The 18,528-nt window shown below is 45.5% G+C and overlaps 1 protein-coding gene across 1 annotated transcript in view; it reads left to right on the top strand.

Annotated features, from left to right (window-relative positions):
- The window catches only part of LOC135903488 (amine sulfotransferase-like), a 62,769-nt gene extending 47,472 nt beyond the window's left edge, over window positions 1–15,297 (top strand). The window contains exon 8 of the mRNA XM_070522065.1: window positions 14,297–15,297. Within this exon, the coding sequence (XP_070378166.1) occupies window positions 14,297–15,297 (1,001 nt within the window). The remainder of the gene's footprint in view (window positions 1–14,296) is intronic.
- The last annotated feature ends 3,231 nt before the right edge of the window (window positions 15,298–18,528 follow it).

The raw sequence follows: 18,528 nt of genomic DNA, 5'->3' as shown, positions 1-18,528 counted from the left end.
CCCTCCGCCCGCTCCTCATCGCTCCTGCTCGAACGACGCAGTCAGCGTGTGCTGTTCTCTTCGGCTGTCCACGCTGGCACTCATCTCAAATGGACTCTTTCAGCACAGTTCTGCTTCTCTGCCGTCACCGCTGCTGTCGCCATGATCAGCCAGCTTGGCGCGCGTCATAGCCAAGCCGCTAGTTCACGCGAAAGTCTTGCACGTGGGGCGGACGGTGGCGGTAACGGTATCCGTCAGCAGCAGTGGGCTAAAATATTATATCATTCTCAGCGAGATCTGGTCCCTCTCCCTAACCCACGTCATCGACACCCTACTCTTCCAGGCCCCAGTTTCATTAGAAGGCAAGGTGGAATCTTCAACACTCGATGCCGCTAACCGCCGCAGCATACTGCCAAATTAAGTTATCGCTGTAAAAAAAAAATGTATTCTCGGCTATATAGCGCGGTCTGGAGTCTCTCCCTCTTTAAATACATGAGGAAAGAGACAGCTGACGCAGTCCCTCACTAGCGTCTACTCATGTTCATTCAAAAAGATAGAAATGAGTCCTTAGGCTGGTACTGTATAGACATCGGGACATTTTCGTATGCACATAACCAAGCTTTTACATTGTAAGGGCTCTCTGCCATTGTGTGGCCGCTCTCGCTTAATAATATGTCCGCCATCACAATTGCCTGATATGTACTCTTTCGAACAATCCCTGCGGATGAGCTTTTTTGGTGAATATGGGGTCGGATTTAGTGGGACCATTTATGTGGAGCAGAAGAAGAGCACGACGATAACACTTGTATACGGACGAGATTAGTGGGGGTGCATATGAACCACCTTGAAGGCCAGAATACATGGAGCGAACTTTCACGACGAAGTTCAGGCGGCAGAAAATCTGCCGCTCCGCGACGCCGTATGTTCGTCGGGCTGCGCTACATGGAGCGAAGACACGGCGGCCGCCGCCGGTGAGTCGCTGCGTTGTTATCGGTGTGGCTAGGCAGTTTGATTTGCGCTAAGCCACTACTTCAAATATAGACGAGGCAAATGCGCTGTAGTGAAACACATGACACAAAAAAAGAACTTTAACGACAACTATTATCGCTTTTGAATTGCGGAACACTCTAAAAACGCGTAAATTCTTGTTTAGAAATGATTTCCAGTGTTTTTTATGTGTTTGAGAGATTCATGTGCCGATGTAGTCTAAAGAAAGCGGCTATGCTATGCGCTGTGGCAACACTTGGCGGGTAAACAACTTTCGGCACCTCCAACTCCGCGGCTCTGTTCTGTGGCTCAACGCGCGTGCGGCCGTAGAAAGCAGACCCGAAAGTAGCGCACGTGAGCTTGTCTAACCATGGCTGTTATTAACTTATTAACCGGTTCGGATGCCATGAGTACGAAAAGCAGGAGACCAGCGTGAACAATAGAGCGGGATCGGGATGCACGGACATGCGGGGAAGCCTAGCCGGAAGTCGGGGCGGATAGTGAGACCTGATTGGCTCGCTTTGGGGCGCCGCTAGTTTGCCGCTTCCGGTATCGTCGCCGCCCGACGAACTTTTCTGCGCCAGCTGGATCGGCGGCGAACGACGTTTTCTCCGCCGCCGCGCGTCGCGCGTACGCCGCCGGGCGTCGAACGCCGACTATTCGTCGCATATTCGCTCCGTGTATTCAGGCCTTGACTTCCAAATTGAAGGCGTCGGTAAGGTGGTGTCTGTCAGCCTCAAGTGCGCAGGTCAAATTTAGGTTGTAATACTCATAGAATAACCCATGCGCTCGCAGCAGTTGCTGACCTCTCGACTGAGCGGAGCTCACATGACTGGTCAACACATTCATCTCTCCCAATTCATACACGGTGCGAAGGCAAAGAGCTAGTGCTGTTACATAGGGCATACGTGTCTGCTATCATAGCAAGGAACATATGGTGAAGCTGCATGTGCCGTTCATTCAATCACACGCTTGTATATAGTGTGTTTCGAGCTGCGCCATATGAATTTGCGTCGTGCGATGAGTGCGACGTTTGCTTCATTTATTTGTTCACAATACTGAAAGTCTCCTGTGGGTGAATATCGGGTCAACAGCGTTGCGCAGAACTGTATCATGGCGTACGTTTATCGATGGCTTCATCATCACAAGGCTCCCTGTATCTTCGCAGCCAGTTTTGAGCAAAGATATGGCACACAAGTTGCAAGGGAACGACTTTTCAACACACAAAGTGGTGAACATCTATCTAACTCTGCCTGCATTGCATGAATAGTAATAATAATAAAAAAGGAAAGCGTGCAGTTTAGATATGGGCCTTCGTTTTATCGAGTGCGCGCCACTGTTAGCTTAGTGTGGGCCGAGTCAAATGGCAAAGGTTCCTTGCATTGAGGGTGGACAGCAACAGAAATAAAATAGAAAAGCAATTAAATTGTGCGATTTAGGTTGCTGTAGGCGAGGGACTCCGGATTAATTTTCGCCAACTGTGGTTTTTTAACCTGTACCTAATGAATGGTAGAAGGGCATTTTTTTCGCATTCCCGCCCCGCCCCCCCCCCCCCCCCCCCCCCATCGAAATGCGGCCGCCACGGCCGAGATTGGATCCCGCGTCCTCGCGCCTTGCCACGCATCGCCATCGCCACTACGCCACCACGGTGTGCAGTGCAGGCCCGGCAGATTTGCCGTCGGGGAAAGGTGGGGCTCAAGTCGAAGAGTCGCAAGTTGACATTTTTTTAGGCCTTGGCTAAACTGAAACTTGTGAACAGGGCTATAGCCTCCTTGCGTATAGATACGGCATTAGCTGTCTTGTCATTTTGTAGAAACAGTTTAATCGTGTGGTCGCACGGCTATATGCTCAAACGGCTTTCCAAGCTCTGTCGTGGTTGCAGCGTAGATGATAGCCTTGTTGAAAAAATGAATGGCAAAAAGAAAGCCAAACTTCTAGTGAAAAATAAAGAGAGATTGAAAAGAAAGAAAAACGTACATGTTGTTTATGTGCACAAAGTGGGAGGCTCACAACCTGAAGAAAGTGGCCGTATAATATCGACAAGGTAACTATGTTTTCTCAGCACTTGAGAAATTGGCTAGCCTGTGCCCACGCATTTCAGTATACTGCAAAAGCTGTCCAACTGTATGAACAACCATGCTAACGCGTATCTTGCCTTTGTCATTGCGATTGGTGGGATGTAGTCCCACTCACTTGCTATATATTGACCAAGCAGGCAGCTGCAATGACTGGGCAAGGGCGGCCCGAGCTTTCTGCAAGAATAAGACTGCTGAGCATTTGCCTATGCACTGTGGCTCCGGCACGTCTGAACCATTTCTTTAAACCTAATTCTTATACTCGACATACGCATTGATGCCTTGATGCGTGAGCTGGTGGAGGCATAATACAATCAAAAATAAAGGCCTCCTTTGTATCAGCGATACGTCCGTAGCTCAGAGCAACCCTAAAGATCACTTCTTTGAGTGTATGTGAGAATAAGCAGGCATTTTCGCAATTTACCCTCCGTGGTTTGGCTGCTGCACTCAATCTGTTTGAGCGCTTTGCCAGCTTCCCTTGTAAAAAACTGGCCAGAACGTTTGTTGGGCTAGTTGGCTTTTTATGGTGCGTAAATGACGCCAGAAAAGCAGAAGTACAAGGAGGCATCAAGACGATTTGAAGGCGCTTACCTGCGAAGAGCAAATCCAATCGTTCTGAGCAAATTCAGGTGCGAGTGACGCTCTATTCTGCCCTGTGCGTGTTGTTCTCATTTACGACTCGCGTGCTATTTACCCCGAAAGAAGTAGCAAAAATTCACTGACCACTGCGATACTGCCTATTACGAAATTTGAGCGCACCTCAGCACATGTTTCCATTTCGCGATATATTGGCTGGCGTGGACAGCCTGTCTCGTGCGGCCCGTTGCAAACAGAGCGAAGTGTGGCCCGACTGCCTCTCTACTTTGGAGATAGCGAGAGGTGGCCCGTGGGCGCGAACCAAAGCAGCCGCCGCAGGCAGACTTCCCAAATGACGCGCGCTACTGTGGCGCCAACTCGTAGCCATCGTTGCCGCATTACGCTTTTCTTTCCCATTCGCCATATCCTTCTTCTCCGCTTTCCTCCTTGCGTCTTTCATCCGCCGCTGTGCTCCGCATTCGCTCTTTCATCGATTGTTGTGCTCGTTCGCTCGGTTATGCTGACGCTCACCGCAGCAACGGGCGCCTAAGAACAGCGTTCAGCTACAAACAGTAACAAATTTATCGGCTGTTTTCGTCGCACCACCTGCGCGACACGCATCCGCCTCTATACCGTATGCCCGTCTGTATCACACATGCACATCCAGTATTTCGCGACGGAATAGGCAGCGTATCCGCACTTTTTTTCAGCTTACAGCCTTTTTTACCGCTGCCCAAGCCTTAGGTCGTTTTGTTGTTACCACGAGCCCCATAAGCACAGGCAACTCGTGTCTGGTGCATAAATAACGACGTGTTGTTGTTCTCTGGCTTCCGTTGGATTTTGCAGCGAAAAGCATGCCGGATAGAGAAGCCTTGGAGGAGAGGCACGTCAAGCAAGGTGAGAACTAAAAGTGAAGGCTTCTCCTTGTATACTCACGGGGTTCATGTGAGCCTCGTTAAGTCTTTGGGGTTCTTTGCGCCGATTCTATCATTTATGCGATGGGTGGTTAGTTGAGAGACGATCGCCAACCGTAAGAGACGGGATGTGGTAAACACGCAGGGTATCCCAATTATCATCACGCACCAAGATTTAAAATTGTGCATACGCCACGTAGCTGGACAGAACGAAGGTAATTGCCGCCAACTGGAGATACTCTGATATTTCTTTAGAATCCGCCTACTTACATAATTAATTTTTTTTTAAATTACCTCCTCAAATAGAATTAGATCAACAGTGCCGATTAGAACATTATAAAGCAGCATATTAAGCTCCGTATACAGCTTTCTTTAATCTATACATGCTACGTAGTAGCGTTTTTCCGAGTGTACAAAAACCCCGAGAATACACTAAAAGTTGCTCGAGCTGCCAGTCGTGTGGCAATATAATGCCACTTGCAGAAATTCCACTGAATTCGAAAGTTCATAAGGCTGTCTTTGATGACAGCTATAAAGGCTGCGGCTAAAAGTGCGTCGATACCTCCCTTCAACTTTTTGTTCTCACAGAAATGTTAGACAAAATGAGCAGTGTTTTTATGGGAGTACGTCCGTCGTTGTTCGTTGGTAGTATTGTATGTTACGGTAATATACGTCGGGCATTAGCACGCCGAACAGCTAAGCACATGCTTCCCTCGCGTCGGCGTTTATTGTGTGTGTGTTTCGGTAGAGCGTGCCTGGGTCAGCGCCGCTGGCGCAGGTCGGCGTGCTCATTACTGCTGCAACAACTGCCGCACCTGCTTCCATAGCATCGGTACGTGCTTTCATAGCAAAAAAAGAAAACCGCATTCTATTCGCTGCCCCTCGTCGGGATACTATGACCATCTATGTGTCTCGCAAGTAGACCACTGATGCAGTTACGCTACGCTATCAATCCATTTCAGCAATTGGGGCAAATGTGTGCCATTTAAGAAAGAAAATTGCGGGGCTTAGCACAATATTGTTAGATTCTGGAAACTACAATATGTCAATATACTGTATGCTCTAATAATTTACGTCAGCTTGAGGCATGCGGTTTATAAATATTGCCATGCTTCCATATTTATGTTAGGGGATGATATTGGCAATTTTCGGAGACCAATATCTGTAGCTGTTGTCATTGGTGACTGAAAAGTGACCGACAGCTATTGGCTACTCCGGATGGTCTGGCGAAAAATAAATGCATTGTCAATGTTTCCAGGGCTAGAACACTGTTTTTTTTTTAGAATCTAAGCGTACGATTAGGTTTAGTACACCTTCGTAGTAGATAATATCAATATTTTAAGACTTCGTGTCACCACCTGAACTGAAACAATCACTTTAAAGGTTATCTGGTGCAAACAGCGTGTAAAAATACTCGTTAAAGGCATTGCTTATAATATTTAGGTAACTAATAGATTCTTCGATAACTTAAAATGTATCAGTATGGCGCCCATTAGGTAAAATAGACGATCAGAATTTTTGAGAGTGCTACTATGTAAGTCTGGTAGCGTTAGACGGAAGTAAATGTCCTAATAGTTAATATTTTCCGTAGAAGTTCCTCCTAATTGAAATAAACTGTCGTAATCGCTCAGGTTCCCTGTTACGATTTGAGTGTCGTAATCTGTGAAGACGCCGTTGTATATGTAAAACGTCTCTTGTTATCGTAGGAAGAGTCTTCAAAGACGGATAAGCGATAATTATTAAGCGAGTTGCCAGCTTTGTTTTCTGTATCAAATATGTTTCTAACCTGTTATCGTAGGCTGTTCCCTCTGTGCTATTTGGCAACACGGGTCGCCGTGATGTTCCGAACACACACACACACACACACACACACACCCATATATATATATATATATATATATATATATATATATATATATATACAAATACCTTTATTTCAACATCAGGGATGTTAGGGGTGCACCCAAAAAGCCTATAACTGGCTTGACAGAGGGGCGCACCCCCGTACATAAAAACCGGCAGCAACAGAACATGGACAGAACAATAGTAATAAAAAAAGACTACAGTGCATAGGTAAACATCATATTCAATAAATATTAGTGAACATCTTCTTGAAATAACAAATTAATAAATGAAGGCGGCAGAATTAACACGATAGGCTCAGGAACACTAAGAATGCAAAATGAAGAATAACAATAAGAGAAGAAAAAAGAGAGGAAGGAGGTGCGTAGTAAAAAACACCCGTATCGTAAGGTTTTCAGTGCTCATTGCGCCGATTAAGAAATGTTGGTATTATATGTTGGAGCATATAATACCAATAATAATACCATATATATATATATATATATATATATATATATATATGCGCACAATGGTCCGAAGGCTAGATTCGCACACCGAACAACGGAGGCCTTCTAGCACAGCAATCCCGTGCTGTTTTCGACACAAAGCGCATGCTTTGTGTCGAATACACCTGTAGGCGCATCGGTACATTATCTTTGACCGTTTCTCCCATTGAAGTCAGCGTGTTGAGGCGCTTGACACATTTTATTGCAATATCAAATGCATGAACACTCCATTGGATCCTTTCCATGTCATCGATTATTACGCATGAAATACTGATTTACTTAGTTTCAGTTTTCGTTTTCAGTTTCAGTTTATTATTCGTTCATAACAACTTGTTACAAAATATGGTATACAGACAAGGGTCCCAAAGTCAGAGACTGCACCGGGACCCTTGGTTTAGAAGTTATACAAAAAAAAATGTAAAGCGGAATACAGAGCAGAGAAAGAAATCATGAAATAAGCAAAATATAACCAAGAAACTCAGTGACGATACACATAAAAAACAAAAGGAAAGATGCACAATCAATGGTAATTCCACAGCTTCTAATGGAACATTACTCACATTACCCGTACGCTTTTCATCTGTGTCAGAATTTATCGCCACGTGGCGATATTTGTCTAGGCGCGTTGATATTCCCGTCGGACAGACTCGTGCACCGAAGCAGCTGTATTTTAAGATCTAAGTTTAAAGAGTTTTGCCTGATCGATCAAATCGTAACACAGCTCTACAGACCATGCCAGCTGTGTGCGTAGTTGGTAGATGCGATGGACACCACGTTTCTTTCGACGAATTGTTTCTGAAGAGAAGCACGACGTCCTTCACATCTAGCAAACATGCCTCCGCGTGTTTATTGTCAGTACACCAGCCGAAAATATCCGCTGAAAGGCTAGCCGCACTGGAGCAAGGAGGGCCCGCATATCGCGCCAGCACCACTGCATGGTCCAGCCGCATGAACAACGTCCTGCTTCGTACGCGTCATGCGCTGCAGCTAAACGCCAGACGCGCCCAGACGCGGCGCTGCGGCAACAGGAGGCCGAGGTTAAGTGACAGTCACTGCACAGCACGGACAGGCAGTGACACTGCATGGGCACGCGAGGCCGACACTATAGGGGACAAGACCAAAAAGACCCTGTAGTTCTCATCGATGCCACTCGCGGGCATCCAGTTCTCTCTGTTCAGGTGTATGTGTACACATGCCCCGCCATGTGTCTTTAATTAGTCAGCTTACGCTTACTGCAACTCATAACTGCCACTGAGGCTAGATGCCTTACTTCGTGTATTTTTCAAAATAAGTGTCGCAATAACATTCTGCGACTGTCGGATTCGAACAGGAAACCTCTAGCACAGATTCCCGACACTGCAACCATCGCGCCATGAACGCTTTTCCGCTTTAACGGCGCGCCTCATATTAGGATCGTAGTTTTCACACGTTAAATCCTATAAATTATTTAAAATAGGTTAATCTTCGTTTTACGTCAAAAAGCGTGCCGACCCCGAAGATAGTGCGATAAAATAACTCATTCGGTGTCCCTCCCTCTACTCCCCTCACACGAGAAGTTTCGCGATAAAGTGCCGTGTGCATAGTGGCTCCGCCCTGGTCTCATCTCCCAACTCGCCCAGAAAGGCTTTTGTCTTTCGTCCACTTTGACTGTAAGTTGAATCGCCTTCCAGCTTTTTATTTTTACAGACACAAAGACGAATAAACGTTTCAACAACATCTTCAAAATAAGCGGCACGGCTATTAACATCACTGGGCAAGTAAATTTGTTCAAATCGACCGAAAGACTTATCCAACTAATCTGGAATAGACTGGTGATCAGCACGGCTGAAATCACGAAAAGAAGTGTATGCGTAGCGAGCTTTTTCATCATCATCATCATCATCATCAGCCTGGTTACGCCCACTGCAAGGCAAAGGCCTCTCCCATAGTTCTCCAACTACCCCGGTCATGTACCAATTGTGGTCATTTGTCCCTGCAAACTTCTTAATCTCATCCACCCACCTAACTTTCTGCCACCCTCTGCTACGCTTCCCTTCCCTTGGAATCCGTTCTGTAACTCTTAATGACCATCAGTTATCTTCGCTCCTCATTACGTGTCCTGCCCATGCCTATTTCTTTTTCTTGATTTCAACTAAGATATAAACTAAGATAAAAGCGAGCTTTTTGGTATAGAGCAGGTAAAAGCACTGAGGACTACTTTACGATCTGATGAGCCGTCGATGGCATCGAACTGAAAGCCATTTTCATGTCACTGCGGACAAAGAAAAGCAAGATCTAAAACATTTCTATACGTAATAATCAGGCATTACCAACGATGGGTAAGGAATGCCACATAATTCGAGGAACGTTAAAATCACCCATGCAACGAAACCTGTTTGGACATCAACCTCGTTCCTGCATCATACATCTGGCAGTGGCGGGTTATAAATAGATTAGTAAAAAAAGCAGTTGAATGCATACTGTAGTACTTGTAGGGATACAGAAAGAGAGAACGGGTGAATGCAAGCTATATATGGGATATTAGGGCATGCAGTTCGAAATAAGTGGCATAGGAGCTGAAGCGGCAAGACAATAAATTCCCGAGTAATTGTGGAGGCATGCACTGACAAAAAGCACTGCATAAATGACAACCTCAACTGCAGAACGTGGAGAAAAGAAAATTAAGAACACTTCGATTGCATGAGGATTTTGCGACGCCCGGAATTACTGATGTTCTGCAACCTAATGTCGGCTCCATTAAGCCTCCTTACGATCCATGTAACCTGATCGGCACTCTTTTGACATTCATATACCCCTTCTGTAGAGCGTTAACGTTTAATTGACGATTTCCGTTTTACCCCGCTTCCCTGAGCACCACAGCGCTGTTACCGTTTCGCACTCCACAACAATTCTTTGTGCGTGTGTGTGCACGTGTGTGTGCGTATTCGTTAGAAATACCCCTTATTTATTTTCTTCGCAACTATTCTACATATCACCGCGTGAACTAACTATCGACACGCTCGTACGTAATTAAGCCATCCTGGCCGTGAGCGCACTGCCATTGAACCGCCCGCGCAGGTGACGACAAGGAGAATGTACGGGAGAAGAAACTCCCGCGATCTGATCCCCTTTACAGGGCGTGGTTTGAAACTGTGGGCCCTACAACGTAAAACTATTCCAATATGTCTTTATTACAATCCCCTGACGTCAAATTTGCGTAACCGCCGACGTAATCATCGGGCGGTCACCCGCACCGTTGCCTGAACAGACTAATCAAACGCTCTCCTCGTTCATAGGAGGTCACTTTTGTTTGCTTGAAAAACGAATAACATTGCCTACACTGAGGGGCTTGTGTTATATAATTGGCTGACAAGAGGCGAGGAGTACGCTCAAGTAGAGAGAAATTCGATAGAGCCGAGCCACTGCACTGAAAGGTGAGAACCAGATGAAAAGGGCGGTGCCAGCGTCTGCGATTGGTCCGCTTTCCCTTACTTACTTTGCGTGGTTGGTCGAAAATCGCGGCAGCATGCAACCGAAGGTTAAGACTGACGCTAAACTAGATCCTCAGCATAGAAGAGTTGGCAGAACGAGGTCGTAAACGTGCAGAAAGTGCTCGAAAAGATTCCACGGTCACGCAAAAATTTTATTATACGCAAATCAACCCGTGGTCTCCGGCAGGTACGAGTAACCAGCGCTGAAGCGATCGGCGGCCACAATATGTTATTCCTTTCGGAACGGGACCGCGTGCGGCTATTAAGAAGAAAATTCAGTTTTGTTTGGCATATTATTGCAATTTGAACGCGTACACATCACTTTTACGTGGTGAGTTCTTGCGCTTTTCTGACGTCGTGTGACAGAAGGGTGAAGTCGGTGCAGCGCGAAAACTTTTGCCCAAGAGGCGAGCGCTTTTACCGAAAAGGCGTCGAATAAGTATTAACCACTTTTTTTTGTTTGGTCAAATCATGCATATTCAGTGTGTACACAACATATCAAATGGGGAGCTATCATGGTTTTCGTAACGTCGCGTGAGAGACAGGTGAAATGGGGGTGGTCCAAAAATGTTTTTGATGAATCGCGGAGGGCTGATTGCAGAAATGGAATAGAAAAGTGTGGAATAGTTTTACGTTATAGCGCCCTATATTTCCTAAAGTTTGCAATGTGTCGTTAAACAGAAAAACCGCCTGAAATGTCTTGAATTCTTTGTAGTTCGCAGCGTGAGCGAAACAACGTAGAATATAGAATCGGTTAACTTATTTTAAAAAGTAAGAATTCAACAAAAGGGAAGTGATTCACAGAACTGTTGTGGATATAAAAAATGAATGAATGAATGAATGAATGAATGAATGAATGAATGAATGAATGAATGAATGAATGAACGAACGAATGAAGAATGAATGAAACAATCAATGAATCATTTTATTAAAGAGAGGATGCTTGTGACCTAGCATGGGAAATGGGTTAGGAAATGGGAGAACAGAGGCGGCCACTGGACATCTCGCCGTAAAATTTCGCCTCATATGTATGATGAATACCGCCGGTGTCTTGGGCGTATACCGTAGGAGCACCAGCACCGTGTTGTGGTATAGATGTTTGGGCACAAATGTACTGAAGCCAAAAAACCCTTCAAAATAAATGATGTAGACAAATCTAAGTCGGCGTATCTGATTTCAGTTCTGTAGAACTCTTGCCAAGCCTTACAAGGTCCATGTGCGTGTTGCGAGAGTGGAACCAACATAGTATTTATCCCTATCCTCCAGAGTAATTCAATGTATTTGATATTATTTTGGGTAAATAATTACCGATGATAAGTTAACCAGCTTCAAGATGTATCACTCTAATTGTAAAAGTTTAATGTAGAAGTTGTAGAGCCATTCAAAACAGTACAAAACACTCTTTTTGGTGATGATAGCTGCCGAAGTTTGAATTTTTTTCGGGCTACGAAGACAGCATACAAGATTTGTAAAAAGTACCACGTATCTAAGTGTCTGCGTAAAGAGACATTAGTGCCCTCAATGACGCTACCAACGCATGAACGATTCTGTACGCAAACAAGATACGAGCATGTCTTAAGCAGTGGATGTAAATCGAGTACAATGCTACGTAATGAGTACAAACAATGAGTACAATACATCAGTGGTAAGATTTCCGAGACATCTTACCGGCTGATGTAATTAAGCCATTGGAGCCAAGGCTTATCCAATAAATAAGGCCTGGTAATGTGTGAAGCTCGGTCAGCATTTTAGCTGTTGGACGACAGCGTAAAGGGCGAGCACGTTTTGGATGCGGATGCGATCTGTCGGCAACCACGGGTGTGGCCATCGCCTATTTTTCCGTGTGGCCTCTTCATTCTGTGAGTCTACTTGATCTGCGTGCAGCATAGAACATTCGTTTGTTGCATGTATAAAAAAAAAAGACAAGGTTTTACGCTCCAAAGACACGATGTGATTATGAGGCACGCCGTAGTGGGGGGACTGCGGAGTAATTTGAACCACCTCGGGTTCCTTAACGTGCACCTAAATCGAAGTACGCGGGTGCTTTTGCATTTCGACCCAATTGAAATGCGGCCGCCATGGTCTGAAGTCGATTTCGTGTCCTCGTGCTTAGCAGCGCAAAACCAAAGCCGCTTAAACAACCACGGCGGGTATAGCATATTTCAGGGCCGTAGGGTCGATGCCCGCAAGCACCTAGTCACGTGATACGTTTGTTAAATTTCGCGTGCGTTCATTATTTAGGTAAGAAAAATTAAAACTAATTTATAAATAATAATTAAAAATTATTACAGGTGACAAAGTTATTACAAGCCAAAGTAGCTGTTCCAGCTACTGTTGCTTTAATTATAAAGCCACAGTAGCTATCATCATAGGAAGACATTATTAACAAATTTCTCAATAAGGGATGCCACAACTTATCCATCGAAGATTCTGCGTTTAAAGCAATGCTTCAAATGTTGATTCATTGATAATTTTTTAATAATTACGTAAGATCCTCCTAAAAGATACTTGCAGTTCCTGAAGTAGACAGTGAAATAAGTTTGTTGCATTCTCATAACGCACACATGAATGTTTTTAAGGAACTGGCCCCAGTTAACTGAAAAAAAGCTATACACATATGCTTCGTGCATATATTGAACTGAATTCTGAGGTATTACGTGCCGAAAGCACAATTTGATTATGAGGTGAGTGGGAGACTTCGGATTAATTTTGACCACCAGAAGATGTTTGACGGGCCAGCAGATAATGGGACACGGGTGTTTTTTTTTCAATTTGGCCCTATCGAAAAGTAGCCACTGCGACCGGGATTTGATCCCGCGCCATCGTGCTTAGCAGTGCAGTTCCACAGCTGCTAGGCCACCGTGGCTGGTCACCCACGTAAATCATCCAGTCATCGTTCAGATGGACATTAGTAAGTATCACAAGCCAATGCTCGGGTATGAGAGAAATATTTATCCTTTGGTGGCAATGGGATCTATATCTGAATAAGCGGGAATATGCACCTGATACACATGCCGATTTCGCAAGGAAAACAGATGCAAAGCTCTAATTGCTTCTTGTTGGTATGAACATTGCTTCATACCAATAATTGCTTCAGGTATGAACAAACATTTTTTGAAGTGTCTACAGAAAACGAGTTACTGGGGAAAGGGAAATTGGGAGGGAATAAACATTTCTCTGTACCTATCTGCGCTGTCTCACACAGTCGTTCGGGCTACCAATCACCTACGCTTCACCATGCGTATTCGGCAAGTTCCGGCTGTACACTTTAAAACAGTTGCACCTTCTCGGGGATATATTTGTCCCCCAACGGGAACCATCGTTTGCCTCGCTTTCGTTTCCTTTCTTGCAAACGCAGCACTCGCTACTTTCCTGTCGAGAATGCTATATGGCGCTGATAACGCGCATGCCGTTCGTGATTTGGAAGTACCGGGCTTTCAGCCTTAAACAAAGGAAATGCGGGCAAGGCAGATGTCGATTATCGTAGTTGGACAAGATAAGCCTCAAAGGGTGCAAACTTTAAAAAAAAATGTAACTATTCATCTTGCGTGCGATTCTTTTATCTCTTTGAGTTTGCTACTATATCTTGTCAGGAAACGCTTGCAATGCTGAGAAGCGATGCCACTCGTAACCTCCAAGGTACCCTGCGTGAAGCGTCAAAGAAGTGCACGCACGTTCGAGAACAATTTGTGTTGAAAGACAAGACCGCAATAGTGCGTGGCCGGTATAATATAGCGATTCCTTCCGCTAGATTCCATTGCAACTCTTACGCTCTTCCATCGTTCACTGCTGGCAGATCCCGTTCATAACACGGGCGGAGAGCCGGTCTGGCCACTGGCGAAGCACGGCAAGGAATGGCTTTGAAATACAATATATCCAGGTCTAGCCTTTTGAACACGTACTATAGCAACGACAATCGTACCTTTAATTTTCTTTCCTTTAAACAGGTCATAAAGAAAGCAGAACCAAGAAGCCGAGCCTGCAGCTGGTGAGGGGCACGCAGTTCGCCACGCATCTCCTTCGCGAGTCCATTGAGTCGGCCATGGACTACAGCCACCGGGAAGGCGACCTGTTCATCGTGACCTACCTGAAGTGTGGCACCACGTGGATGCAGCACATCGTGTACCTCATCCAAAGCGGCGGCGTCCCTCCGGCGAATGCCTCCCAGTTCCACAGTGCATCGCCTTACTTCGAGGTGAACGGTTCGCACTGCGTGCAGTGGACGACCCGACCCGGATCCATTAAGAGTCACCTGCCACTGCACCAGACGGGCTACTCCCCGGAGGCACGCTACATTGTCGCGATCAGAAACCCTTTCGACGTTGTGGTGTCGTTGCACCACTTTTGGCGCATGATATCGTCGTACGAGTACGACGGGGACTTCAACGACTCCTTCGAGAACTTCGTGGAGGGCAGCATCAACAGTGGGGACTACTTCGACTTCTACAGAGCATGGTGCCAACGCATCGATGATCCAAACGTGCTTTTTCTCGTCTACGAAGACATGAGGAAGGACACCGAGGCAGCGATACTGAAGGTGGCGAGGTTTCTCGGGCACGAGCACGAAGAGCGCCTGTTGGCCGACCATGGCAGGGTTCTCAAAGACGTGCTCAGGTACAGCAGTTTCGAGGAGATGAAGAAGTACACGAACAAGATGATCCACGACTTTTACGAAGGAGAGTTCCCGTTCCAAGGAGAAGAGTACAAAGGTCTTCGCTACCTCCACGAAATCATTCGCCGAGGTCGCGGCTGTGCCACTGGCGACGACGCTGCATGTTCGGCGGACAAGGTCGACTACGTGCGTAAGGCAGTCGTTGGTGACTGGAAAAATTATTTCTCACCAGATCAGACCAGGCGCTTGAGCGAGAAGTTCCGGCGGGAGACTCGCAACACCCCTCTGGCAAACTTGTGGCCCGAGTTGAACTCTGGCGGCCAAGAGAGCACTTGAACATAACAAATTTTGCTTCTTTCCGTGAGCGCGTGTTCAGCTGGCACTGTCAGGAGTATCGCTCTATACTTTGTTACCATGCTCGCCTTCTCTTTCGTGTGTACTTCTTATATTTTTGTGTGCATCTGTATGTATTGCAATTCTGCATTTTCTGTGTTTATTTTATCAAATCTGATTGTTTTTTTACGTTTTCTAATTGTGCAATGCCTAGTGTTCGCTCCCTGCTTTCTGATATTCATCTTGATTTGTTACCCCCTTTATACAATCCTCTTTGGGTCTCTAAGGCTGTATAGGATAATTAATGAAATAATTATTTAATTATTACTTACCCACTCAATTATTTATGAAATTATAAGCGTTCTCTTTGTGTGTCCTACTGCTGCATGTTGAGCGCTACGATTTATGCTACACGTTCCGTGACGCACATTAAATGATGCAATCATGTTTCTTTGAAACCCCAGTTATGCCTAATGACATCCATTTCTTAAAAAAAGTGCCTCGCCATTCCAGCCATGCGAAAGTGGATGTGCGGCGAAGCTGTAGAAAACCGCCACTACAGATGATGAGGGGGTTGTGCCATCTTTTCTGGCTTTAGAGTAATGGTAGTTGTGCTATTTTAGATTGATGGAAGGATTGGGAATAATGGTAATTTTCACAGCACCACCACCCATAGCGGTGCTGCAACAAAATTGAAATCAATTGCTAGGTTAGTTTGTTTATGCGAGAAAAGCTAGGGACCTCCCTCCCGACGTCGCAAGCAGGGGTCACCACGGCAGCTTGAGCAGCAGGAATTCTTAACGGGAAAAGTATGCGGGGAGTGCTACTTGCTTCGCATTGTTAGCAGGAGCGCCTTATTCTCCATTTTGTGGTTCGTATGCTTGTTTTGAAATTGTTTTTTTTATTTAAACGCATGTTGTTCTGTAGGTGTATGCTTGATACCAAAGAATGTGTGCACTGTTCACTCCACTTTGCTGAGTGCTTGTAGCCTCTGCCTTACGCGGGTATGGGCCATTGCGTACAGAGGTATGAAGGGATGATGCTAGTTTTTGACATGCTCTTCAGTATGTTGAATGCGGGATTCCAAAGAATGTAAACAGTGTTCGCATCACTTTTCTGATGGCTTTTAGCCTCTACTTTACTTGGCTGCGAGCCATTGCATATTTTTTTTGCGTGCTTACGATGGTATGAACGCTTCGTGCTTAAGGTGGTATGAGCCATTGATGATGATAGTTTTCTGTCGATGGACGCGAAAGAATACAGGGATCGTAGTCATATACAGCTTCGCTGTAAAATTTGTTATAGATATGACGCATAGATATATCTAAAGTAATTGTTCTTAATATGTACTGAAGAAAAAGCTTTTAATGGACATTTCTTGGCACCATGGCGGCCAGGTAAAATAAACTGCTACATTTATAACATATTCTTATTAAAGTTGCATTAAAGTAGCAAGGGGATGTATTGTAGCACTACAGATGGTTACTCAGGCTGCCTTACATCGAGTACTGTAGTGTACCTTGCGAGTCGTTTGTTGTACCGATAACGGATTTCGCTACTGTTCCAGAATCATTGCTTTCGAAGTCATTCTTGAGTGTAATGAGATTAACGTACTCTGGCGAGAGAGATGCTGGACGCTTATTGCAGAGAAATGTCAAATTGGCCTCGATGCAGGAAATCGCAGGAAAGCAAAAGCATGCAACCACCTAGAAGCTTATAATGTTAGTACTGTGCTCACAATGACGCCGTCTGGTGTACGCTCGCGCATTCGGATCGGCAGTGTTATCCGAGTCAACGCATGCCCACCGCTGGCGTGCGAGTATAGACAAGAAATATAAATACGAGGCCTTCGCGCCTCACGCGGGTTGTGTGTCCGGTTGTGCGGCACTCAGTGAGTTGGAATTGAATTTGATTGTGGGGTTTTACGTGCCAAAGCCACAGAAGATAATATCTGCACAAACACCAATGCTGGAGGAATGCTCGTGAAAGGGAGAACTGGCCATCGACCAGATTGTTCACGGCCGACCGATCCCGGGAATAGCGTGGGTGGAGCGTCGTCGCTTGGACCAATGACGGAGCGCGATAAGGAACAGGATTGTCAGCATTTCTTGAGTGCGAAGCACCGACGCGATGCCCAGAAAAGCAAACACCCGGGCTTTGCTACATATCCCTTTTGTGTTGGTGCTTTGTTATGAGGGTTAATATTGGTAATCATGTCGAGGTTTTAGTCTTTACATTACCCCGACCATAGGTTTGTAGTCGGCTACTGAAGTACGATGATATGAAATCGTATCGTTATCGTTACATCGCAACATTAACAGCGACATTAACCTGTCATCTGAAAGATATAACGCAGAGGCTCAAGAACCAGGAGGTGGTGATAGTGGAGGTGCGTGCGCCTCCAGAAGCTCCATTGCAAGAGGCAATAACCCATACCCCAATTTTCGCTGAAGGTTTACCGCTCTGTGATATATCATATTAAGCCTGGGTTTCACAATACAAGAAAAAAAGTATGGAAAAGTGAAATAATCCCTGGCTCCTATCCCTATTCCCGCTAAAAATACACTTCCGTATGCCCTATTTCACATCACACAGTCTAGACTGGCCAGCTTGAATGGAGGATCAAAAAGCATATAAATTGTAGGAACACAAACAAGGCTGCGTGAGACGTGATAAAACGGATAATTCCGGGCAGAGAGAGAGCGAGAGAGAGAGGAAATTCCGGTAGCACCGTATTCACGACGAATGTCCTCGTCAATGTGATTATCAATGGAACGATTGTAATGGCCCGCCGCAAGGCCCCCGCCGAAACGCGTCATCGATGAGGCGTGTATGCGTGCAGGCAGCTCGTCGCACTGGACCCGTTTCGCCCTCTTTTGGTACCGCCTAGAACTCCGCGCACAGCACGTATGTGAATATCTTGTCTGATTATATAAATATATATGGGGGGTTCAATTACGCTCACCAAAGGAGGAATATTAAAAACATTTTCTTTTTTCATTAAATAGCTTCGCACACCCAACGGTACATACTCAGTGACCCGAGTTGGTGCGACGGTAGATTTAAAAGCCGGCTCCCTCCGCAACAGCAACCCCATCTTTTACAACAGAGTGGGCCAAGTAGGCGTGTATCGGGGAACACGGGCATAGATAGATAGATAGATAGATAGATAGATAGATAGATAGATAGATAGATAGATAGATAGATAGATAGATAGATAGATAGATAGATAGA

The sequence above is a fragment of the Dermacentor albipictus genome, chromosome 7, assembly GCF_038994185.2.
Source record: "Dermacentor albipictus isolate Rhodes 1998 colony chromosome 7, USDA_Dalb.pri_finalv2, whole genome shotgun sequence".
Lineage (NCBI taxonomy): Eukaryota > Metazoa > Arthropoda > Arachnida > Ixodida > Ixodidae > Dermacentor > Dermacentor albipictus.
The sequence above is the reverse complement of the archived record's forward strand: the minus strand, read 5'-3'. Positions and strand labels throughout refer to the sequence as shown.